Source organism: Rhinolophus hipposideros, assembly GCF_964194185.1.
Source record: "Rhinolophus hipposideros genome assembly, chromosome: 2".
NCBI lineage: Eukaryota > Metazoa > Chordata > Mammalia > Chiroptera > Rhinolophidae > Rhinolophus > Rhinolophus hipposideros.
Genome location: NC_138048.1, coordinates 87,484,501 through 87,511,581, shown reverse-complemented (window position 1 = coordinate 87,511,581; position 27,081 = coordinate 87,484,501). Strand labels below are relative to the sequence as shown.

General features: G+C 34.1%; 1 protein-coding gene across 2 annotated transcripts in view; it reads left to right on the top strand.

The window, feature by feature from the left end:
- Nucleotides 1–497: 497 nt before the first annotated feature.
- The window catches only part of SUCNR1 (succinate receptor 1), a 46,226-nt gene continuing 19,642 nt past the window's right edge, over nucleotides 498–27,081 (top strand). The window contains exons 1-2 of one of the 2 annotated variants that reach the window (XM_081029314.1): nucleotides 498–621; nucleotides 16,923–17,091. In XM_081029314.1, the coding sequence (XP_080885440.1) occupies nucleotides 17,062–17,091 (30 nt within the window). In that variant the 5' untranslated portion in view covers nucleotides 498–621; nucleotides 16,923–17,061. Of the gene's footprint in view, nucleotides 622–16,922; nucleotides 17,092–27,081 lie in introns of those variants that run through there. The other variant, XM_081029313.1, reaches the window with a different exon arrangement.

Here is a 27,081-nt window from a genome sequence, read left to right as displayed (position 1 = left end):
GAAAACTCTTTTCCATTTGCTACTCCAGTAGCTACTCCTATTGTCTTCTCCCAAAGTGCCATGTGCAAACTTCGATGGTGGCATTTACATGTTTTTAACAGTTTACTTATCTTTCTTTCTCACTTAACTCTGAGGTTCTTGAGAAGATCATTTCTCCTCTTCTAGTCTATATAACCCAAAAGCTTAGTAGAAAACTTGACACATTTTTGTGGAATGAGGACTAAATGTGTGCACAATCTCTGCACTTCTGGTTTTCCTGAAAGGACCACAGAGGGTTTATGTATGATAACTTAGTTGATTTCATTTGAGCTTATTAAAGGGTAATGTGTACTTTCATCTTTGTAGATGTCTAACAGTTGGAATTTGAATTTTAAGATGCGTGTGAATTTCACTTTTAGGCGAAATTTGTCGAACTGCTGCTGGGACTTAGTAATTTTGAGGATTCCTTGAGAATTTGTTTGAGTTTTAATGAAGTTCCACCAACTTCAGAGGAAAATGTTACTGACTGAGAACTTTCAGCTACATTCCTGCCTATAGATATGTGCCACAAGAAGTCAAAAGCACTAAGAAGATGTGTGTTTTACATTCATGGTGGTGGCTGGTGTCACAGAAGTGCTGCTGGTAAGTGAAGGCTTTGAAAAATTTCTATCACTGGAACAGTGGGCAAAACTTTATTAGAAAATGATGTCTTCAGTGGGTACACAATATCCTTCTGTTGGGACAATACAGTATCTTTTGTCTTCTCTTGTTTTGTTCTCTTGGCAAAGTTGTACTCTTCCTTGAAGCTTTAAGTTACTCCCTTCTACATATGCTTTTCTCATCAATTGGAATTGTGAAGACAAAAGTTTTCATATTTATTGCAAGTGCTCTAAGAAAGCATAGTTTGCTTTTTCTTTGCCCCATTGATATTAGAGAAACATCTAATGTGTTAACTCGTTCATCACATATTTACTGCCTCCCTGGCAATAATTGAGGAGCTTTGGATATGTCTTTGAACCCACAAAACTACTAGCCTCTTAAAGCTTACATTTTAATGGACTCTAATTAGTCCATAAATAGATAAACCATACAGTGTGCTATAAAGTGATAAATGTAGAAAATAATACATCAGGGTAATCAAGATCAAGTGCATTGGTTGCAAATATCTTGACATATAGAATTATAGTGGAAAGAAGAATATATTTAGATGTGGGAGCACTGACATAAAGGTCCCAATTATATAATTTTGAGAAAATCACCTAACCATCCTTAGTCTCAGATTGCTTGATACTTATTTGTGTACTCCAGATGAATAGGATATGTGTCAACAAAGAGAATGAAGATTGGTTTGGGGTCTAATTTAAGAACCCTGAACTCTAGAGAGGAAGAATAAATTAGTCCAAACAAGAAATGTTACGGTCTTGAACTTAAGCAAAATTTTCAGTTTCTCTGGGAAGTTAGGAGAGAGGGAGGGAAGGAAAAGGTAAGGGAGGGAAGCATAGAGAGAGGGAGGGAGAAAAAAAGGGAGAGAGGAGAGAGAAACAGAGAGAGAGAGAGAGAGAGAGAGAGAGAGAGAGAGAGAGAGAGAGAATTAATGAATGAATGAATGAATCCAAGATGATTCTCTTGTTTCTGATAGAATGACTGAATGAGTGAGGACAGATCCCTGGGGAACAGAGACATAGTATTGGGTGAAAAAATAAGCAAGTTACCAAAAAGTTATCAAAGAGGTAAAAAGAAAAAGAAGGAGGAGGAGGAAGAGGAGGAGAAGAAAAGGAAGCCAGAGTCTTAAGAAAAAGAAGGTGAGAGTCTTAAGAAAGAAAGTAATAAAAAGTACCGAAAAATGAGAGGTAAGGAAATAGTGGGAAAAACCGCTGGCCTTAGAAGGACTTAGCTGTGAAAGGAATAATAAGCAAGTGAATGATAGATTGAAAGGAGAGTTAAGTAAGAGCATTTAAGTTTAATTTATATTTTTTATGTGATAGAAACATGAACACGTTTGTAGGACTGAAGGAAATGAATGTAATTAATAGAAATGTATTAGAGAAATAGATGGGCTAACAGTGTTGACTAATGGGGGAACATCCCAGAGAAAAGAAGAGGGAAGAAGATAAAGAGCATTGGTTAAACAAATCGGATATAGATAGGAGAGTAGGAGATGGATAAGAAGAGCATCAAGGCTTCTTCCTAGACAGGAGAAAAAGAGGCAAAGCCAGGCCTTAGCTAGATTACATTTTTAGGATAGTACTGCAGACGAAAGCTGGAAATGAGGGAATTGCAGCTTGGTGTCTTAAAGGAACATACTTCTCTCCCACTTATTTTCAGATGTTTTTCTATTGTTCCGTGCAGATTTACGTGGTCTTTCTGTGTTACAACAATTCTGTTTTATCTCCTTGACTCACACACTGAGAGCACTTTGGTCAAGTCAGTGACTTGTCTTTTTATTTTTAAATACCCATCACCTAACACAGAGTCAAATCAATGTTTCTTCTGATAAGAGAGTTGGGGTTAGTCTTCTAGAGAATGAAACTGGCTTAGACGAGCCAATGGCCAAATACGCAGGGCCAAAGATAAAAGAGACAAAGAGCAGTTAGGAGGTTCATTGAGAAACTCAAGTTCTACCTAGTTGTGGATGGGTGGTTTCTTATGTTCAGCGTTGACTGCATCTCTCTAGTATTTCAATATGAGCAGGTGGAGGACTGCCAGAAGGTAAAGCAAGCACACTAAGATTATTTTGTAAAGGAAATATCCTCCTCTTATCTTGTCCATTCTCACTAATATCCTGCTTTTATTCTTTTTTTTTATTTGCTTCAGGAAATTATGACTTAGTGTCAAGGTGGACAGACAGCACACAGACTGATGCTGTTGTTATATCAATCAAGTTAAGAGCTGTGTTGTTTTGTTTCCAGACCAGATGCTTTACATACCATGGTTCTCTCAGTTTTATTGGCTGATATATGATTATGCCAAAAATAAATATTTTTAAGATAATATTGAGTAGGTGATAAAAAGTGAAGGATAGACCTGCATAATCAAGAAAAACGTTTGTGTGCATGTGTGTGTGTGTTTCAGTCAGGAAGGAAGCGTTAAAAGTAATTTTATTTTTCACAAAAATTTTAACTATGTTATCCATGGGCATAATTACTTGGACTCCATTTCCTCTCAGCGTTTAATTCACCATATTTAGCAATGAGAACCTTCGAGACACAAGATCGTCTGTAAAAGTACACCATAAATAATTTCTACTTTAGACGGTCATTGTAAAGATGAAGTGGTAACATTCCTGAAACAAACCTAGTTCAGCATCTAACACTTGAGTCTAAAATATTAAAATACATTATCAAATTAAACAGACACAATCATTGAGGTAGTATAATATAGCAGGTTGGATCAGTAATTTGTGTTTGAAAAGAACACTTAGGGCATTAAAATTAGGGGTGAATTGCTAGGTAGAATAAGTTAGAGCCATATACACCTATTTAAATTTAAACTTCAGAAAAGAAAGTTAAAAAAGAAATCATGACTATCAAGTTAAATCATTATTAAAAAGTAGGAACATAGTCATATAGTAATTAGAATAAAATTTTAAAGTAATTATTATAGAAAACACAAGTTTGTACTAAGTCTTGTATTCCACCTTTATTTTTTTAAATTATTTTCTTAAAAATAGCAAGTCAAATGACACTGTAAGATAAAACACCTGTGTTTGATTCATTGAAATCATTAATGAATCACACATTTTTAAAAGATAAAATATACTTTAAAATTTTTATGCAAACACAGGCCTTTTTATAAAATATATTAATTGTACTTATATTAAAGATAAATGACACAGTAAAAATTAGATAATTTTGACTATTAAAATTAAAATGGTCATTTTTTCAAAAGTGATTTCCTCAGTATAATGCCATTTTATTATAACTGTTCACCTGACTATTGTACCTAGGCAGAAATGCATATGGCAAAAGATGAGTTAAATATTCCATTTTATCAGGAAGCCAGTAGTTATCCCAGAAACTCTAACCAATAGACTTCTTATGTTTTATTTTCTAGGACTTTGTAAGATGAATTTTGCAAACATAAGTTTTATAGTTGAGTAAATTACATTTGCTTATGCTAAGGAATAAGAAAATAAAACGCAACTTGAAGAACATACTACATGCATCTATGGCAGTAAATTGTTAGAAAGCAACTGTGAGATAATTTTCTGAGATAAGTAAGAGAAGTTGAGGGTTAATATTAAATGTAATGAATATATATACTGGATCTGTGGTCTCCAAATGGTCATGTCTGTACCATGTACAAACAGAAAAAAAGTGTTGAATGCTTTGAAATAAACTCTTGAATTTATCCATGGCTGGTACTTGCTATTGTTTAATCTGATCACTCCTCAAGGGTAGGAGGCAATGACGCTAATATGAATGCTAACAAACAAACGTCTTACTGACAAGAGAGCTGAGTACTCAAATATCATCTATGATATTTTCACATTAAACAAACACCCTCTTTGACAACTAAAGTCATGGGGCACAAAGCAGAAAAAAAGGAGTGGGCCAGAGAGTTAATTTACTGAGATTCCTGAAACTGTATCTGAAAAGTTTCACTATATCTTGATAAGCATGATAACTATTTTAGATCACTCTAATTTTTAGTAAAATTTAATGGCGGTGATGCAATTTCAAAATAGGGTGATCCCTTTAGAGAGAAGGGAAACAAACAAACACAAAAAAATCCTGGAAAATTCCAGTGATCCAGCAATTCCACTTTCAGGTATTTTCTCTCAACAAAATAAAACAGGTCCACAAAAAAAGAAAAATGGAAACTGGTACATGTATGTTCATTTTAGCTTTTTTTCACATCAGCCAAGAATTGGGAGCGGGGGTGGAGGTGGGAAGATTGCCTTAACATTTTGCTTTTCCCTTCTCATAAACTTCCAACAACTGAAATGTAGTACTTATTCAAAGACACGGCTTCCCTTAGGTTTCCTGATATAACAAAAGCTGGAGATGAGGTAGGGTTTTAATTATTCCTCCTTACAGATCATTCCCTCCAACTCCAGCCTTCTTTGGGGCTCAGCCTGCAGGCCAAATCCCTTGTGTTGTATGTTTTTGTACAACACTGAGCTAAGAATGGTTTATACATTATGGTATAGAGCATTGCGGGAGGGAGGAAAAAAAGAAGAAAAAGAAAAGGAGGAGATGGAGGACACACGTGGCTGGCAAAGCCTAAAATATTTGCGATCTAACCACAGAAAAAGCTTGCAACAAACCATACCACCACAATCCTTCCTCTTTGCAGTCATCTGCAGAGCCCTGGGTTACTCCACCTATGTCTCAAAGATTTTATCGTTTAGCGCACTGTCAATATCTCATAACTGCTCTGGTAATCTAAGCATTGTTTAAATGATCCATGTTGGCACACTGGACTCACAACTATTTGGCATGTTCCAATGATCTTGCTCTCTCCTTAAATAAAACAGTCTCAGGGTCATGGCCTAGATTGTGTCCTGACCAACAACCAGACCCCCACTATAATCTCTATATTAAACACTCCAGCTCATTCCTGTTTTGTTCCCAGTTTCAGTAATATTTGAAACATATGGGACTTAAAACTCACTGATCATACCAACCTTTCACTCTTCCTCACTTCTCTCATACAATTTCTTCTCCTCCTTAACTGAAGTATGCCCTGTGATCCGTCAGAGTAATCCCTCTCTTTTGTATACCATCAACTTTCTTGTCTCTATCTACTTGTTCGTCACAACCCCAAACTAAATAACTAAATAAATCTGTCTTTCTGACTATTCTGTACATCGACCTGTACAGATGAACATGGTTGAAGAAAAACAAAAAAACGCAGGCTAAAATTTTCCTCTTTAATCAAGACTGTGAACTTCATATATGCCCTTAATGATTTCCTGTTTACAGTTTTCCTGTCAAGTGAGCCTTCTAATTTACTTAACACTAAGTAAGTAAATTACTCCGCTACTCAAATCTCCTCTGTCAGCCTTTATCTCAGCTGATGACTTTGCTATCTATTAATAATTCACTGAGAAAACAGAAGCAATTCAAGTAAACTTCTACAAGTTCTCACCCCATGTTGACCCAAGCACCAGTATCCTCACCTATGTATATAGTCTATTTCACCTCCTGTTACTACAGATGAACTAAGGATTCTCACTCCCATGTAAGTATTGTTTCCTTCTATTTGTGTTCTTGGTCCCATCCTTTTTGGATTATCAGGGGAGTTCTCTCCTTTCGATTCTGTGTCATCAATTTATCTTTCTCTACTGGATAATTCTCATGAAGATACAAATGTATTTCTTTTTCACATATCTTAAAAAACAAATAGCAAACAAAGACAACAACATCAAGAAAACTTTCCTGACATCATTTTCTTCTCCAGCTTATTCCCTAGAGTTTTCTGTACTTGCTGTCTCTATTTCCTCTCATTCTATCCTCTCATATTTTTCCAATTAGGCTTTTTGTTGTTGTTGTTCATGAACCATCAACATTTTCTTGTCAAGGTTAACAATGATCTCTACAGTGTTAAATTCAGTCAGTCCCTCCCTCTTCCTTGAAATAGTTTGTTCACTTAGCTCCAGTTCATCAAACACTCATCAATTCCCTCCTACCTCTTGGGCAACTTCTTCTATTTCTCAATGGCTGCAACTACCTCTGACCTCCTCTCAGTGGAGTATTTCCATTCTCAGCACTTGTACTTTTTCTCTGTATGCACTTACTTCTCTGATGATGGCCCCTAGTCTTAAGGGCCTATATGTTAAAACCCCCAACTCACATCTCCACCCTGGATTTCCTCAATTCCAAATTAGTATATATCCAACTGCCTACTTGACATTTGGATGTATAAGGACATTTCAAATTTAAATTTCTGATTTTCTACATGAAATAATCACCACTCATAAATTTAGTAAATGGAAACTCCAAAATCCTTCTTGTTGGCTCAGGTCAAAAGAACGTTAAAGTCAAACTTGCTTACTTTTTTTCTGTCATATATCAATGCATTATTAAATCCTTTTGGTTGCATTTTCAAATTGTTTGAAGAATTCAACCATTTCTTAACACTTCCACTGTTAATAACCCCTGTGATACACCATCACTTTTCACTTGTTATTCTCATAGCATCCTAATTGGTCTCTCTGGCTTTATTCTGTTGTCTTAGCTACTACTCTTAGCACACCAAACAAGATGTGTTTTTAAAATGGAAGACAGAACATGTTACTCCTCTGTCAAAATCCCCCAAGGACTTCTCATCTCAGGCATATTGTAAAATAAATCCTTATAATGACTGTAAGCTAGTTCTTACAATGGCCTACTATGTCATACACACAATCTAGGCTACTATTTATCTCTATTTCAGTTCATTTCTACATTCCAACTATTCTGAACTTGTTGATGTTCTTTTGCCTTCAATAACTTCCCCACACCCTTCAGATATTCACTTCCTCAAACATCACTTTCTCATGAAGGCCTTTCATCATCACTCTATTTAAAATTATATCCCATTTGTCCTATACCTATCACAGTGCCTGATCTGTTTCCTTTTCTTCAAACAGGTCAAACCTAATCCCACCTGTTGGATTGCTTCACAGGGTTTATCACTCTGATATGATCTTTATCCACTCAGATTAGTGTCATTGTTTTTTATCATTTGCACCCCTTGCCATTTCTTCACAAAAGAATACCTAACACAGTTTTAACTATTCTTCTTTAATTAGTCTGTAAATACTACAAACCGAGAACGTCAGATCCATTAGTTAATCTACCTCTTCTCATCAATATTCCCATTTGCAAGTGAAAACAAGTAATTCAACTGAAAAACAAACATTATTAATAAAGATATCACTACTGGAAATTTCCCTAAGATTTGTTTTACAAATGGGCTTCAATGATGGGAATATTCTAAATAGTGACTGAATGGTTATGATAATAATATCAAGGGTGGGATAACTGTTGGAAATGGAAACTTGGTCTTCCGTCATAGTATACTCTGGTGTTGTGATCTCCATTCACGGGGCACTGGTTAGTGCCCATCAGTTTTCATATCTATTTCAAAAAAACAAGGAAATTTTCTAAACAATAAAACTTTATGTGGGGGATTTAAGGTGTGCCATATTCTACTCCACTTAGGTATTCTAACATTTTGGAAGAGCAGAGAAGATTTAGTCCATCTTGTTAGAAAAAAAATAAAGTTAGCTTTTCTCTCTCCATGAGATTACAATGGGCAAAAGGGTCATGAAACATTGTGTTAGAGAGTGAGGAATATCCCTTGTACACAGACAGAACCCCCACACTATTTAAATGATTCAATTTCCTAGTGATAATGGGTATCACTTATAGAGCACTTCAAATGTGTCAGGCAGTACTTTAGGAAATGTAAATCTCAGGCTATCCTAGATGTATATCATAGAACTAAATGAGTATATAAATATGAATATCTATGTGTGTATATAAATGCACACACCTGTGTGAGAAAAAATATTATATAATATACGTATTTTCTCAGAACTTTATAAGGTATATAGTAATATTAATTTGTATTTTGCAAAGAAGGAAAAAGAGGAAAACAGGTTATGTGGGTTTCCAAGTTCACATGGCTAGTAAGTGGCAGAGCTGAAAATTAAACCCCAGACAGGCCAGCTTCGAAGTCTGTACTATCAATTACTTAATGATATTGGAGACTACTTTTCCCTTCCTTTGGGAGGGTGTGGGGAGAAGAGTGATAAGTATAAAACAGTTAATTACCTAGGTAACCTCAGGTAAGACTCAAACTTCCTGGGTCTGTCTGAAAGCTCCACAGTTCCATTTTGGATAGTGTATCATGTAGATCACCCAAAGTTAATTATGCTTGGTTGTTTACCGTGTAAGCCAACCAACAGCTTCATCCAGAATATATTTCTAATGTACCTCGGCAATGTAAACAACATTTAACACTGCAAAATAACCACCATAGAGAGGAGTATGTGTTCTTCCTAAGAGACCTACAAGTTTTAGGCTGGTTCTTGCCCTAAGTGTACATGTTGGGGGAGGAGTAGGAGAGTGTTTGCACTGCACAAATACTCAATGTACTAAGAAAGTGATCAGGTACTTAGAAACTCATCAGACTCTCAAGGGAGCATGAGGCACAGGAGCCAGAAAAAAGGATTTGGATTTCCTCTGTACTCTGAGCATTTTACCCTGTACTTGAGGAGAATCTGCCTAGCAACCTATTAAAAGGAAGCAGTGGGGAAAAAGCCACAAAAGTGGTGGCTGGTGAACTTAAAATATATTTGCTCAAACACGGCAGCTCTTTGTTACCAAATACCAAGAAATCACCCAATATTGTTGATTGAGCCTCATAATTTATAACTACTCTTCTAGTTTTTAAATTTTTACATACTTTGCCATGCCTTTTCAAGTTGTTTTGTTTTGTTTTTGTTTTTCTATTTTGTGTGTGTGTGTTTTGTTTTGTTTTAATATTATGGTTTAAAGTGGAGTATAATCTTGGTAGGCATTATTCTAGACAGGAATGTCTTCCCAGGACTGATATTCATGTCTTTCTTTTAATCGGGGCTGGAATTATTTCTAATGGTATTTCTAAAATTCTCAGCTCTTCCTTTTCCCTGGGCTCTAGGCTAGGGCATCATTAAAAATAATAATAATAATAATAACCCTCTTCGGAAAGCCTAAGTTCCCTTAAAATTCAAGTCCTTATAAAAGTTTGTAGAATTCTGAAAGGAAGCTGAGGATAGGCTTCTCACTTATTTGTCAGTTTCTTGGAAACAATAGATTGATTGATTGCTTGCTTGCTTGCTTGATTGATTGATTGATTGATTGATTGATTTGTACATTTAAGGCTCTGAAAATGTGGTACCTGCATAAGAACTGCTGTTTTATTCTAGCACTGTTTTCTCTCAGTGAATATTCACTGAATCCATTTGGAGGGTGATTCTGAGTACAGGCCTCTCTCGCAAGTCAAGCCCAAAGTAGCTGACTCTCTCAGACACACATACACTCCATTTTGTCTCCAGATGACATAATGTCACTGCTACAAGCTGAGGCTTCAGATTCTCAAAAGGCCTTGACCTCCCATAAGTCCTCAGGAGGTGACTCATTCTTTAGTGAACCCTACCCCATTACCAGGTCAAAGATAGGTCCCAGCAAGTCTACAGTCTCCCCTATTTCCAAGGCCTGGAGAGACATGTTTTAACTACTTCTGGGTAAGCTAGGCATACCAGTTTGAGTTCATGTCATTCAAAAAGGAACTTACTGTTCTTTTTTTAACTCTAAGCTTTTTTAACTCTAAGCTAAAAGTTAAATTCTTTTCACCCTGGTAGTCTCCAAAAGTATGCTGCCTAGGGATTAAACTACCTTCTTCCCCCAAAAGATCCTATACAAAGATCATTACTTGTTATTTTTTGTTTTGGACTTTAAAATTCTATGCCTGTAAAAGACCCTAAGGTTGGAGAATGTACTTCTTTCTTTTCAAACCCTTCTCCCTAACTTGACGGGAGGTGATCAGTTCAGCAAGATGACATGTATAATATATTGGCCTTTCAGCTATGAACAATTTAAATTTCAGTAACTATATGCTCTTGCATTCCCTTTATGCCTAGGTTAAGACGCACAGTGTCTATTTAGAGATCTAACCACAATTTTATAACTTTGTAATATTTATTCTATGAATGCAATACCAAATTTAAACATATATATATATTTTTAAATCTCAAACAAAAGAATTGGCAGTAAGATTAAATTGTGACTAGTTAGAATACAGGAGACATTATACCTGGGCTAGAGCTTAATCAATAATTTGGAACTGGAGATAGGGCCTAAGTGAACTGGAAGCTTAATACTTTGTTTATAACAATTTAAGTAAACACCTCAATTGAATATATTAAAGTGATAATATGTTAATGTGAGCTGTTAGAAAACTTCTACTTTTAAATCTAGTTGAGATTAGAAGTAATATAGATTAATGTATTAGCTGAATCTCATTTATAGATCAAAAGGCTGATTTATCTTCAGTTAAGATCTTTTTTGAACGTTTCTTTAATTATTAAGGATTAATACAAATGTGATCTTTCCTTCTTGTGGCAAATAATGTTTTTCAATGGCTTAGTCCCAAAATAGTTATCGTGTCTAGATACATGAGTACACACAAATATAATACCTTCTTGAAAAAAAATAATTCTTTTTAGAAAATATTTTCCCAACTAATCAAATAATCTTCAAGTAAATATAAGTAGATGTTTAAAAGATTCAATAAACTATAAGGCCATGATAAAAATAAAAGAAATATTAGAGCACCAAACCATTTATTGTTAAAATACTAATCTATATGAGTATAATTGGTATGAAAACAAATAAGACATTAGTTATGATTAATATTCTAATTATCTTTTGAAAATAAACAAACTGTTATAAGGAAAATTAGTGGAAAATAATTAAGTAGAAACTATGAAAATGTATGCCTCCACATATGACTTCAACACAGTCATTCTGTCTCTTAGAAGAAAATAAAAGATAAAGACGGTCAAATGAGTTTAGATTTTTAGTGCTCAATTTTTCAATGCTGTGTAAGGAAACTGAAATTGTTTTCACAGTCAGGAGAAAATAAGATAAAAGTCCGGTAAAAGAAAATAAATAAAACCAGATCCGTTCAGTTAAATGTAACTTTCATTTACATTCATCAGAAAAACTTTCATCAGAAAAGCAGAGGCTACAGATCAAAGATTATTTTCTTTCATTTGCTTTTAGTCTGCCCCTTTGTGGTCTCCAGAAAACTGTTACTCTGCATAAACTAAAATGACAAAGCTATGTAAGTCTTGTTATATATATGCAATAAGATCAAGTTTTAATATCTTTTTTAAAGTGGTCCAGAAAAATGCCTCTGCCTGCTTCAATTGAGCATACAGAAATATTTAGAACTAGAAATAAATTACTCAGAAACAACATTTTCGACTACATTGAAGGAAGATCTTTCCTTTAATTCCTAAAATTATTTTTAAGAATGAAAATACTATATAAACTATACACACATACACACATATGTGTATATGTATATACATACATATATACATATATATGTATATATATCAAGAATTTCAATATGTTCATGAACTTTACAGAAATTGAGTCTCTAAAGAAATTGTTGAAAAATGCTATATGAAACAATTTGGCTGAAGACTTTTGTGCATTCATTCAATGTCCCATGAATAGACTTTGGATGCATTTCTTTTTCACTTCTTTACAAAATAAATTGGGTTATTATTACCTGAAAGAGGAAGAGGCACATAACTAGTACTCTAGCTTGTTGTCCTTAGAAATTGCTCTGGTGGAGATATAGCAAGGAAGATGTGGATCCCATGGATGATGCTGTCGTCATACCTTGATTTGCCTAAACATTAAATGCCAAGTTTATAAGTTGAAAAAGATGTCCAATGATACCGATGTCTTGGCATATTTTGATAACTAATAGGGAATTATAGATGTTGTATTATAAGTTCTTAAATTTTGAGTATTTAAACAGATAATCTCTAAACTATGATATTATAAATCAATTTATACTTGATTTAGTTTTTTATTATTTATTCTATATCTTTCATCTTATCTTTCACACCACACACAGTTTTTCCATGAATTAGAGGATTTGACTTTATTTAGTTTTCTTTTTTGGTGGGGCAATTGATTTTCATCTTTCCATGTTTGAATGGGTGAGCAGATTCTCAAATGAAATGAAGAAAGAAAAGGATAAACACAAATGTTGTAATTGCAATGCCATTTACCCAAGTAGTGTCCCAAGTTTAAATATGCCATAACCTTTAAGTACAGTATAATGTTTCAAGATCCAAAGCAAAGGAAAACCAGATGAGCACAAACTGTTATATACATACACACACACACACACACACACACACACACAACACGATTTTCTTACCAAGGCTTCTGCCTGTAATTCTTTGGTGATTCGACAAGGATCCTTTACCCTTTTCACCTGTAAAATGAGCGAGGAAGCTGGTTAGTAGTCTTCAAAATGAAGTCTACAGATCGATATCTAAGTGTCCACAACTCTTCCAGAAGAATTTTTAAGTATTTAGTTTTCATAATTATGATAATCTAACCATACATGCAAATTGTGATTATTTACATAATCATCTTATAACTGGACGTGGTTGTGAAGCTAAAACCTAAAGCAGATGCTTTAACTTTGTAAAAACAAGTTACTGAATATATAGGCCAAGAATATTTGTAGTCCTCCAAGGTGTTCTTGACTGTCTACAGGTGTTCAAATTTGAGAAACATTTCTTAAATTCCTTTAGCATTTAGTATTTATTTTAAAATGATATTCTCTTGCTTTAAATGGAGCTGCCAGCAGAGGGCAGAACACTGCAAAAGAAAGACAAATTAAATTTTGTCTTTTATTTTTGGGTGCTCAGCTCCTAAAAGCATTTCAAAAGACGCAAACCAATTTAGAAAACTCTAAGGTATGTATTGCCTAAAGGAAAGTTGCAATAATGTTTGCAAAATAAAACCGACAACCTCCAGGAAGAGCTTGCTGAAATTTCTAGCATAATGATGGCAATCTAGAATGCTCCATGGCAGGGTGGGGGAAGGGATGTCATGAACTCTGAGGAAAAACAAAATCCAAAAAACAAAACGTATTTGCAATATCAATGATATTGAAGCAAAGAATGTTAAGCGTTTCAAGGAAATACACTCTACAAGCACACCAAGTCATTCCAGTAAGCCTTCAAAATAATTGAGCTTTTGCAAAGATGAGGTTATACAAACAAATGGACTGAACAAAATGAGCAAATATCAAAAGACAGACGGGTTGCTGAATATGTTTGGAATGAACTTACTCCAAAGGAGAAGACAATTCAGAGTGTTTGGACTAATCAATTGGAATGACTCCTGACAGAAGGAAATAGGTGGTAAATATGAAGACTAATATCGATGGGGCTTCTAACCTGGGTTTGTTTACAAGATAATCTAATAAAAATGATAGATTCAAACTCTGTCTCCATTAACAAATAGTTCAAGATCCACACATTTATCAAGATCACTAAGAAAAGCAATATTCAAAAATGGTGAATGCAGCGTTTCTTATTTTTAGGCCAATATAATTAGCTATCAAACTATTTAATTACAATATTGATGTTTTTTCCTGATCTGATTTTTTGAGTTATTTAATTTGGTCTGATAAACTGAGTATAACACAATCATGAGTCTCTTTCCAAAATACATAATGGTTAAAATGTTTCATTAAACAAGTATAACTAATTTAAAAATTCATAACTGAACTGAATAAGCATTTTATTATAAAACATAGCATATCCTACAGTTAATTTCTTTCTTATTTACGTATGTTTTATTTATGTGCATAGCATCTATAAGGGGATATGTTTCTAATTAATAACAAAACTATGACTTTAATTTTAAAAAGCAATATTTCTTTATAAAGATATATATTTTTTAATTCTAAAGAAGACTCTTTATAGCCCTATGTATTCATATTCATTCCTGATCAAACACAGTCAAAATAAAAACCAAAACCCAGATAAAAACAAAAACTGCTCATCTAAGTTGGATTTGCCCTTTCCTCAATTACCAATAATGGAAAAACAACCACCTTGAACAACTTTGTAGGAAAGATGCAACTGACCTAGCATATAAAGACAAACAGAACAGGCCATATTTTATTATGAAGTTAACACAAATAAAAGAGAAAGCAAACATCTCTCTCACTGCTTTCATAGTAAACAGGATTAAAAGCAACAGCTGGCTTTGCCTTCCTAAAGCCATCTATCATGAACATGGTTGCCTAACACTGACTTACAGAGAACACTTTTTCATAAACTGAATTAAAGATATATGGAGAGAAGTGGCCTATCATTTCTGTTTTGGGATGTCTAGCTGCCTGAGTCCTATTAAATCTATAGCATAGTCTCTCATATGCTCCCTCAACTCAGAGCAACGTCTCAACCTTTTACTAATTTGTGTAACAGCTCCATGCTTTTGCCATATCTAGGTGCCACCTCTACTATGAATTTTATTATTTTTTAGTAATTAGCTAATTTAAAATTAAATTACATCTATTCTTAAAAAGAAAATTTCATATTATGTCATAAATAGGAAACCAACTAACCTGCCATGAATATAGAGAACACAAAATGCCAGTAAATACTATTGGAATACTTTTGCCTGTCAGTACCCTGAGACTTAGACCTCAGACTCCCTTTTAAAGGGGTAAGAATAAGTGTTAAAGAATATTAAAAACTTGAGATAATCATAGCTTATTTCAGACTTATTTCTTGATGTATTCCAAAGCGTTGAAAGCTAACTAAAAAGGAGATGACTATCACAGGTATCTCAGGTATCACAGTTTCCTCTGCAGTTATCTGGTGTCCGGTCCTCAGTAAGAGGACCACGCTTGGGAAACGCAGACAGCTGGGAATAACAAGGCCAAGATTAGTGATGGTTCAGATCCTTAATTTTTTTAGGCACTTGACACAGAAAAAAATGAATTTCATATCAAGCTCCTAGATGACTCAGTTTAGCCTATCAGGCCTCCCCAAGGCGGGATGGAGTCTGTTCAGTACTTATTACATGAACTGTAACAGATTTTCTGTTCCAAAGACTCTGCTGCCCTTATGCCTCTCTCACCAAATTCATGCCTCGTCTGTAGGTTATCAATGTGCACTAGTTATGATATGAGTCACAGTAACTTAGGGGTGTAAATTAAACACACAATAAGATTTGGCAAAAATGTGAAGTCTGGAATTTACTGTTGTTTCCAGATTTTCTTACCTCCAGTACCAGGCTGAAATCAGAGTTCTGTTTATTTTGTTTTCTCCTCAGTGTTATCAATCGTTGAACATTTAAAATCCATTTTTGTTTGCCTCCAGAGTCTGCCACTGATCAACCTGTAATTCCATTTCTAGAAACAAATGATAAAAATGACAAAATAAATTATGCCCAAATCATATCAGGACTTTGGTCGATTAACATCAGTCAGCTGAACATACTCCATTTCATTCTCTAATATTCAACTCAAAAGCATATCTTCTTCCAATATTTATACGCTAAGAACTTTACTTATTTGCAATGACAATTAACTTTGTCCTCTTTTTTATTAGTCGTAGTTTATCTATTTTTCATTTTTGTATTCTCCTCTGATGTCTATCACAGTGTTTTGTACTTCAAAACTAAATAAATAATTCTTGAATCAGTTTAGGGAATGAATAGAAAGTGATTATATTCGAACAAGTCTTTATAACAGTTTTCACAAATAATATGTTGATTGTTATAAGTAGGATATCTATTGTTTTTTGTATAACAATACATTTAATCTGTAATAAAAATGAGTTTTGAAAATGTGATATTTAGGAGGTTACTTTGTAATTTAAAATCCAGCGTGTAGATATGTTACATGCATGACAGTGTTCTGAACACAGAGGTATGCAGAACACAAGAATGTTTTCATTCCCACAAGAATGACAAAGTTATATTTTTATCTTTATTTCATTTAATAGAAAGTATATCAGCCCTCACAGAATTTATTGCACCAAATATTTATTTTTTTATAAATTAAAACTACCATAACAATGTCATGTAATACCAAGTTACTTTCAGATGTAGAAAATAAAACTTTGAGTTGTTTCATAAAAGCAGAACTAACAAACTCTTTTAAATTGTTTATTTTTTTACCCAGCTATAATTTATTACTGAGTAAGATATGTATCAAAGTTAATCATTCTCCATAATTTTATTGTTTTAAAAACATGTCTGAAATGATGAATTATTTCCACATTGGAATTTTAATCAATTACACATGTTCTAGTTTATAATCTATTTATTCAGCAAACATTTAATCTGCCCTTATGTGTCAGGCGCTTCAAGTATATAATGATTATTTATGTTTTTATTCATCCTGTTTAGTTGGGGATCTTTTTTGGTTTCAAGTAAAAGAAGCACATTACAGCCAGCTAAATAATACAGCCATTAGTGAGAAGGAATGTGGGAGCAGGATTATGAAAATACAAACAATGGCTCATAAAAACCCAAGGGCAGGAATCGCATGCAGCAAGAATTCATGGAAATACTACAGGTAAGAGCCACCTGGAACCCAGGTTTCTTTCTCCCAGAGGAGGATTCCTCTTCCTTACTCTGGGCTCTGATTTAAAATTGAATAAATGCCACATCAACACACTTTATTTCATAGAAAACCTTGGTATTTGCTTTGGCTCCTGCTCTTGATGCTGCTTCATTTTCTCCGTTACCCACATTTTTCGAAGAGAACTCCTATTGTTGGGTTTACTTTTCCAAACCAGGCCATTTAGCTCAAACCAGGAGTGGCCACCCCTAAACAGCTTTCTGAATGAAGGGTTACTTGCTCAGCAGGGCCTGGGATGAACGGGTCTCTTAAGTGTAAATGGACTTTCTTGTACATTTCCTTTCAAAAGCTTATGTTTTTGTTGAGGTAGATAAGCATATTATCTAAAGCCTTCTTTGCATATTTAGAGGTAGAACCTAATTTAACTATAGTTTTTTTCAAATAACAGGTTGACTTATTATATTTTTTCCTATGTCACTTTCCAAGGAAAACTTTTAGCAGGTTGTAGATTAAACTGTATTTTCTAAGATATTTTTCATCATTTCATTCTTAAAAATTTCAAACTATTTCCTAAGGTTTTATTTCAGCTCTGTGTGTCTATATTCACAAGACACTAGTACTAATATTTTCCTTTCTGTTTTACTCTGGTCAAGACTGGGAGAAAAACTACATTTATTCTTGATAAAAGAAACTAGGTAATAAACTCTGCTTTTTATATCTTGAAGAAATATTTGTAAAATAAAAATGACTCATTCTTAAAAAATTTCTGAAAAATCCCATGCAGTGTTTTTTTTTAATAATAGTTCTTATTATTTTATTGAGCAATTACTTTTTTTAAAAGATTTTATTGGGGAAGGGGAACAGGACTTTATTGGGGAACAGTGTGTACTTCCAGGACTTTTTTTTTTTTCCAAGTCAAGTTGTTGTCCTTTCAGTCTTAGTTGTGGAGGGCGCAGCTCAGCTCCAGGTCCAGTTGCCATTGCTAGTTACAGGGGACGCAGCCCACCATCCCTTGCGGGAGTACAGGAATCAAACTGACAACCTTGTGGTTGAGAGCCCACTGGCCCATATGGGAATCGAACCGGTAGCCTTTGGAGTTAGGAGCAGGGAGCTCTAACCACCTGAGGCACCGGGCTGGCCTCCCATGCAAGCCGGCAGTTTTGTTCTAAAGTTATTTCCTTTTTTCCCATTAATTCCTCTTTTATTGTTCATGTCACATTTGCCATTTGATATCACTTTTCCTATTCTGTATTTTTAAGTAGTTTTTGATTTCCAGTTGGAAATAAAGATATATATTATTTAAATATAATATTTTAACTGTCCAATGTATAATCTCTCTATTGTTTTTATTGTATTTAATGACACATTGTATCTTGTCTTTCATTAATTAGGCTGATAGAGAGGTATTTTATCTATTTAAAAATTCAAATACTTGATTTCTTTTGCTTTCAATTTTGTTTACTTCTGCTCTTTCAGTATTTCCCCCTTCTGGGTTTCTATTATGCTCTTTAGATAGAGACTTAATGCCAGTAGTTCCGTTTTGTCTCCTTTACAAATGTAGACATTTAGGTTGATACATTACCCCTTAAAGAAGATCTGGTAACAGGCGTACCTTCTGTGAGATGTTGTTTTTATTTTTAGTTTTTTGTCTTTTCTTTTCCAACATTAAATATGAAAGTTTCCAAACACACAGAAATATTAAAATAATTTTACTGTGAATATTCATATACACACCACCTAGATTTCACAATAAACATCTCATTACACCTCATTAGTTCTCTATTCATCTACCTATTCTCTTTCCATTAATTCAACTTATTTTTTGATGCATTATAAGTTGTGTACATCATGACATTACATTTCTAAACATTTTAGCATGTTTTTCACTAACTAGAGTACCATAATCTTTTTTGGTTTTGCTTTTTTGAGGTAAAATTCATACACAACAAAATGCATACATCTTAAATATATCATCCATTGAATTCTGACAAATGCATAAACCTGGACAACCAAAATTCCATCTCTCTCAAGATACAGAACATTACTATCACTCCCAAAAAGCTCTCAATGTCCCTTTTATAGTATATCCCAGCCCTGTGGCCACAGAAGCAAACTTTGTTCTGATTTTTTTTTTCCACAATAGATTTATATTTGTAGTTTTAAGAAACCTTTTAATACGCTCTGGTTTTCAACATTAATCAAAGCATTATTTGAAAAGATACTGTTACATTTCAGTAGTAAGAACAATGTTACAGTATTTGATAGTCTAAAAGCATTTCAAATGTCATATACTTTCTGATTTGACCCTCCCAACTACCTTATTTACCAATAAGGAATCTTAGGCTGTTAAAGGTGAAAAGAATCTATTTCGGTGCAGTTAAGACCCAACCCCAGATTTACAAACTTCAGAGCTAATGTTCCTTGTCATTATTTTATATAGTGCAGTTGTTCTAATTTTATTGTATTATGGAATGAGAATGACAAAATTAAACAGCATTTATTCATCTCCGCTACATAGCTTAGCCATTGCCTGATCACACGGGAACAGTAGAACCCATCAGTTGGTAAACAGATCTATTTGTTTTATAGTGCATGACTATTAAAATAAACAGGAAAAAAGGGCCAGTTGATAATTGAGGAATTTTTTCAAAAATAAAAGTAGAGACTAATATACAAAGTAAGAAAATCAAAAGTGAGTGATAAGGCATAAAACAGGAAAGTTTTTCCAACCTCTAGTCAATATATTCATTACCATAAAAAAACTAACATTAATGAAACAATAATATGATAAAATGAACAAGAACAAGAAAAAACATCTTGAAAAACAAATATGTGGTAGCATAGGTAAAAATTTCAATATAACTATTGGAACATAAAAGCACATATATGAAGATACAGTAAAAAAAAGACAAATAGAGAATAGGAGATAAAAGATAACTTGAAGATTAATTCATGAGTTTCAGGATCTGAATAAAAGGAATTACAGAAAAGGAAACAGAAAAAGAGATGGCAGAGGGAGATGTATTTGTTTGCTCCGACTGCAGAAAGAATGGCACACTGGGTGGCTTATGCAACAGAAATTTATTTTCTCAAAATTCTGCAGTCTAAAAGTCTGAAGTCAAGACTTTTATTGGCAGGTTTGGTTTCTTCTGAAGCTTCTCTCCCTGGCTTATAGATGACTGTTTGTTTGTTGTTGTTGTTTTCTGTGTCTTCATAAGTTCTTCAGTTTATATGTGTGTGTATCCTAATCTTTTCTTCCTTCCTTCCTTTCTTTTTCCTTCCTTCCTTCCTTCCTTCCTTCCTTCCTTCCTTCCTTCCTTCCTTCCTTCCTTCCTTCCTTCCTTCCTTCCTTTCTTCTTATTAAAATTTATTGAGGTGACAATGATTAGTAAAATTACATAGGTTTCAAGTGTACCATTCTGTAATACATCTATATATCACATTGTGTTTTCACCACCCAGAGTGAACATAAAACATCAATCATATTGGATTAGGGCCAATCCTAAAAAAAAAAAAAAAAAAAAAGCATTCAGTTTAAAACTCTATCTCCAAATACAGTTACATTCTGAGGTCCTAGAGATTAAGACTTTAATATATGAATTTTCATTTCCATTATGTCTCCTCTAGATTTAAAGCTCAATTCCCTTAAATCCTTATCTACTTTTTATTAGTTAACACAAATTGCATTCTTCACCCTATCTATGCAATCAGTATGAGCAACTCAGGTCCCTCAATATTATATATACCTCAGACTCTCATCTACTCAGAGCTCTGAATATTTCCGTATATTACCCCTTCTCCCACAATCTCCTTCCTGAATCTTTCTACTATTCACTCCAGACATCATGGCTGATAACTAGAAAAATCTCCTTTACCTCAAACTCTACATTGAATGTTTGTTTTATTGCTCAAACTAAAACCTATCTCTCATCAAGGGTTGATTCTCCTACAATCCTTGCAGTCAATGCTTCCCTCACACCCATGGGCCTGAAAATGAGGGAAGTGTGTGTGTGTATGTGTACTCTCAATTTTATTTCCATTTATATTAGTGTACACTTAGATTCTTTACATGTGTTGGCTATTATAAATAATTTTGTAGTGAACATAGGAATGCAGATATCTCTATATGATAGTCATTTTTTTCCTTTAAAATATATCCAAAATTGGAATTGCTGAATCACTTAGATGATCTTTAAAGACAGCTTTACTTACTATCTGTGTTCTACTACCTATGTTCTGGTGTGGCTTCAGATTTATATCTCCCGCCTATTTATCTCCCCTGGACCCCAGAAACATATATATGTGTATATATATATATATATACATATATATATGTATACACACACACACACACACACATATATACAATTGACAATTAACATATCTAATAGGCAATCAAATATAACATAATAAAAAACAACTGCTCCTATATAGTCTTTCAAGTCTCAGTAAATGGAATTTTTCCTCCTAGTTACTTAGGCCAAAAATCTTGTATTAATCTTTTCTTCCTCTTTTCCTCACATCTCACATCTATTCCTTCACCAAATTAAATTCACACCACTTTTAAAACTAACCCAATCCAGTCACTTTTTATGATTTCTATCACCACAAATATGGCAGCAGCCATCATTATTCTTACTGCAGTAATTCTCGAATAAATTCCCCTACTTAAGGGAGCGGATTAAAAATTGTTATTTTTTTGAAACATAATTTGTTATTTCTTTTATTCATCTACTATAAAGCAACATCAACAGAAACAAATTTGTTCTTAATTAAGAAATTAAGCAGGATATTTATCAAATAATTTCAATATGCCATTTTTTTTACTACAGAGATGAGAGTACAACACAAAATTTGCTTAGAATGCTATGTTACAGTTGATATAAAAAATTTGAGTTAAAGTTTTCATTTTTTTAGAATCAATAGACAAAAATGTGGACTGCTTTAAAATCAGTAAGATTTACTGGCATGTACGATATGTCCCTCAGAATGCCTAATGAATACATCCACCAGTTTAATTCTAAAGTTTATAAAACAAAGCAAAATACTTTTAAAAGTATAAAACAGGGAAATAAGCATAAGATTCAATCAGTTTAATAGTGCTTTACCTTAATTCAGGTATGCTGTCACTATGAGAGTTACTCTAAAACTTTAACAATGAAAATAATGAACTGACTACATTTATACAGCAGAATGTGCTATGTGCCCTAATAAAGTTATTTTAAAAACCTAGGAAAAGGCTAAGTTTTGAATTGGTTAAAGATAAGAAAGGTTAAGAGCACTGTACAAAATAGCGTCCAATATGGCAAATTATATTTTCTCTAGAAAATAATTAACACAGATCATAAATCATACTCCTAAAATGTTGAATGGAAAACATTTTGCATATACAATTCAAACTGTCTCTGTAAATATATTGCTATAAAATGAATCAGGAAGTGGGACATTGCAAAATTGTTTATAGATTTCTATGTGAATGTGAACAAGAATAAACATCAAATAAATCACAGCTTTGGCCATCAATGTCATAAGAACAAATATTCAACAATTAGATGCTTATTATTCAAGTTTAATTAGCAGGAGCTCTACTCTAGTTATACGGCTTATACTCTTCCCCACCTAGATACTCATATACACAAACATACGCATGAAGACTTGGGCACACAATTATCATGAACAAATATTTGTAAAGAATAAAGATTGTTCTATTCTAAATATTGAGGAAAAGACTGCAATGATTAACTAACTCTGAAGTAGAGTCCAAGTTGGATAAACAAAAAAAGAAAGAAAGAATGAAATTAAAATTATATAATTCCCTGCCCCGAATTGTCCTCCCAATAAACTTTAATTTAAAAAATATATGGGAATTATTAATAAATTGGGCCTCTTTCTCTATATTTTATTTCTAGATAGTAGTACTCCTAAATTTAGTTTAAGTAGGGTTAGATGTTATTAAACTTGTGTTTTCAATCCCTCATAGAGCAGAAACCCAAGACTTGAACTGAGCCAGGCATTCTGGGTACCAAGATGGTAAGAAATCCTGGCTGGAAAAGGAAATAGAGGCAGGGAATAATACATACATAGAATTGAATAGTCATTACTTTATCACTATCCAGGTAGCTTTCTTCCAGTTGACTAAGGTAAGAATTAATTAGTAATTTGCCCATTAATGGAGTAACATTAGGAGTAAATAACTGTGGGAAGTCCAACTTTCCCTGACTTTCCTGGTTACAAATATTCTAATCTGTTAGAGTAGGAAAGGAACTACTTACTGAAGACATATTTCCAGAGTCAGAGTGCCCAGGCTAAAATCACTGTTCTGTCTTTTACATCTAGGTCACTTTGAGTAAGTTATTTTACTACTCTAAGTCTCTGTTTCCTCACCTATAAAATATGGATACTATATTAAATTTATGCTTTTTTGATATTGAAATAAAATAATACCTATGAAATAAAACAATACCTATTTCCATTAAGTGAATTAATAGCACTTATGTCACAAAATCAATGAGTCATCAGCCTTCAAGAGCTGACTGGATATATGGAGATAAGGAAGAAAAATCAGTCATATCTCCTATCCTTTTTGATTGGATAACTAGATGAATGCTTAAACTATTCATGAAGCTAGGGATACAAAGAAGACAGGAATGGTGTGGATATGGGTTGAGGAAGTGTGAGGAGAAGAGAAAGATAATTCTAGTTTTAAGCATGTTGTGATTAAGGTGCCTATTTATATGAGGTGTCTTTCACTGCTTACTCCATCTATATCCCTTTCTAAGGACAACAGTATTCAACATGTAGCATTTGACTCTATGCCCTACCTATTCCTCCCTCAAGGCTCACAGATCAAGCTGAAAAAGGTTGACTTGAAATGTTAGACCCCTTATTCAAAAACTAGGAATGAGGTCATTAGGCTAAGGAAGTTGTGCTAAAGGAATATGTGTCTTATTGGTTAAGATAACAATTCTAAGTCATACAGAAAGAGAAGATAATGGAACATATACTGATGGATACCTACCTACATACATACATACATGCATGCATGCATGCACACATACATACAAGGTCTGATGATTAAGTTCATGAACTTTTTGCAACCATGTTGCTAACTTTTTTGATATCAGAGAAATTATTCATTATGAATTTGTACCAACTGGACAAACAGTTAACCAAGTTTACTATTTGGAAGTGCTGAAAAGGCTGCATGAAAAAGTTAGACGACCTGAACATCTCACCAATTCATGGTGACGACAATGCACCAGCTCACACAGCACTGTCTGTGAGGGGATTTTTAGCCAGTAAACAAATAACTGTATTGCAACACCCTCCCTACTCACCTGATCTGTCCCCCAATGACTTCTTTCTTTACCTAAAGATAAAGGAAATATTGAAAGGAAGACATTTTGATGATATTCAGGATATTAAGGGTAATACAACAACAGGTCTGATGGCCATTCCAGAAAAAGTTCCAAAACTGTTTTGAAGGGTGGACTAGGAACTGTCATTGGTGCATAGTTTCCCAAGGGGAGTACTTCAAAGGCGACCATAGTGGTATTCAGCAATGAGGTATGCAGCACTTTTTCTAGGATGAGTTCATGAACTTAATTGTCCAAACTTGTACATACATACACATACAGACAGATAAATATAGATAAATAAAAAAAGATAGACAAACTAGCTTTCATTCATCAATTTCTGACTTTTAAAATTCCAGATTTTTAGTGAGGCCTAACTGTCCTTTCATTTGTAATCCTTAAAATAGGGCTTCTTTGTAACGAGATATGCCCGAACAAGAATACCGTGGGTAAATCCATACATCTAGTTGCTGCTTTCTGTTTTCTGTAATCCTCACAAGACTCTAACACAGTCATTATCCCATACGATCAATAATAAAGAATAGATGGTATATTTTAGCAAGTTTAAGGTGATGATTTTGCAGAGTAATTCACATCACAATCATGTATCTTTTAACTCAAATATGTATCTTTCTCATTTCAGAGTGGGCCTGACATGAAGGGCCATGTTTATTTCATGGATTATGAAATTATATGTCACTTAATATAATCCTCCTGCCACAAACCCAAGAAAATACATAACGAAGTAGAAATTTTTGCTTCTCTGCTGCAAGCTCTTCTAACATAATGTCATTTCTTTAAAAAAAAAAAAAAACATATCCAAGGGTATAAAATGCAGTGTGTTAAGCAACCAACAGCTACATAATGATTTCACAGGTTTTTAAGTCTCATATTTAATGTTCCACACATCAATTAGTCTTTGAGGAAAGGCAGAAGAAGTGAAACCTCTCATTAAGAGTCTAGCTACAGCCTCAATCTCCTACCACTGTGATTCCTAGATAGTAACTGATAATTTCAAATACATTATTAAATAATATTTGTAAGCCAGGGGCTTTGATTTATCTAGTTTTCCCTCAAGACAACTGGCATAGTACTTAACTATAAAAGGGAACACTTAAGCATATTGTTAATTTACTTATTTCAAAATGTATGTGGAAGGTGGCACCTTTCTGCTTATGGAAAGTTGTGGGTAATTCTTTTTTTTTATGGAAAAGTTAATGCATTTTTGAAATGACACTTATTTCTAAAGATTTTGCCCATCCAAATACAAATAGTCTACAGAATACATCATCGGTTGAGTGATGCAAGCAAGCCATTCCATTCTTTGACTTACATGGAACTCAAATCACAGAGGGTAACAGGAGTCCCAGAGTTCATAGCCTTGGAAAGAGAATATCATTGATTTGTGAGTTGTGGGAATCTGAAGATATAAGAGGTCAAGGGAACTATCTCTCATAGGACCTGGGGACATAGCAACTATAAAACACAAGAAAAACTTTGTGAAAGAAAAAAAAATATATAGAACATAAAAATGCAAGTGACTAAAATATCTTTGAAACCACCATGCAAAATTTTAACTATTCATGGATAATGTTACTATATGAATGCTAATATTAAGAAAAATTCACAAGGGTGTTTCTACCAGTAACAACAACATGTTGTCCATTCAAAATTATAGCCCTTAATGGATCTTTAACAGGGGCTTTATCAAAAAGTGGCATTTTTTTAGCCTTTACACATTGTACATCAGATATTTTTAAATCTCAGAGGAAAAATGCAGGTCCAAAAAAGAAACATTATACTTAAGTCCATTCTGTTTAGTATGATAAACTCGAATTCAGAATTTGAAAACACATTATGCCCATGGGGCTCCCCCACTTAAGGCTTGACCTCTAGTACATGGGAACGATGTAATGGCCTCTGTGCATAGATATGTTGACATTGTTTTAGAGAAATGTTAATTAGCTTCCTCTCCCTTCCCGCCCCCCACTCTGGTTCAAGCCGTTGTTTCTCAGTCTAGTTGTAGGGTGCAGCTCCCTGGCCCATGCTGGTATTAGGAGCCTTGCACTGCCCCCAGCTGAAGTAGTCGGTCGCTGATGGGCTGCTCACAGCAGCTCACGGCAGCTCACAGCAGCTCATGCTAACCTCTGGCTGCTCACAGCAGCCCAGCTCCAGGGAGAGCTGTTGTCACAATCTTAGCTGTAGAGGGTGCAGCTCACTGGGCCATGTGAGAATCAAACCAGCGACCTTGGCATTCGGAGCACAGTTCTCCAACCACCTGAGCCACAGGGCCAGCCCTTAATTAGTTATTTTGAAATATCTTGATGATTTATTATAGGTTTGAAAGTTTTCTGTTTCACAACTAAATATGACCTAATGTCGTTTTTTTGTAAGGAAAATGGCCATTGAGAGGTGGAGTGAGCCCACGATTCATGTTTTTATCATCTTTCATCACATGACTTGCCTGGGCCATTGTGGGGTTGGGTGTGCCATTCAGTGGGATTAGACAAATCCCAAGCATGTACCCCCTCTACTTATTAAAGAATGTCTGCAACAGAGGACATAGAATGGTGGAACTGCTCTCATCTAGGAACATTTTTGAAATTTAGCATGGGCTTACTTTTTCTCT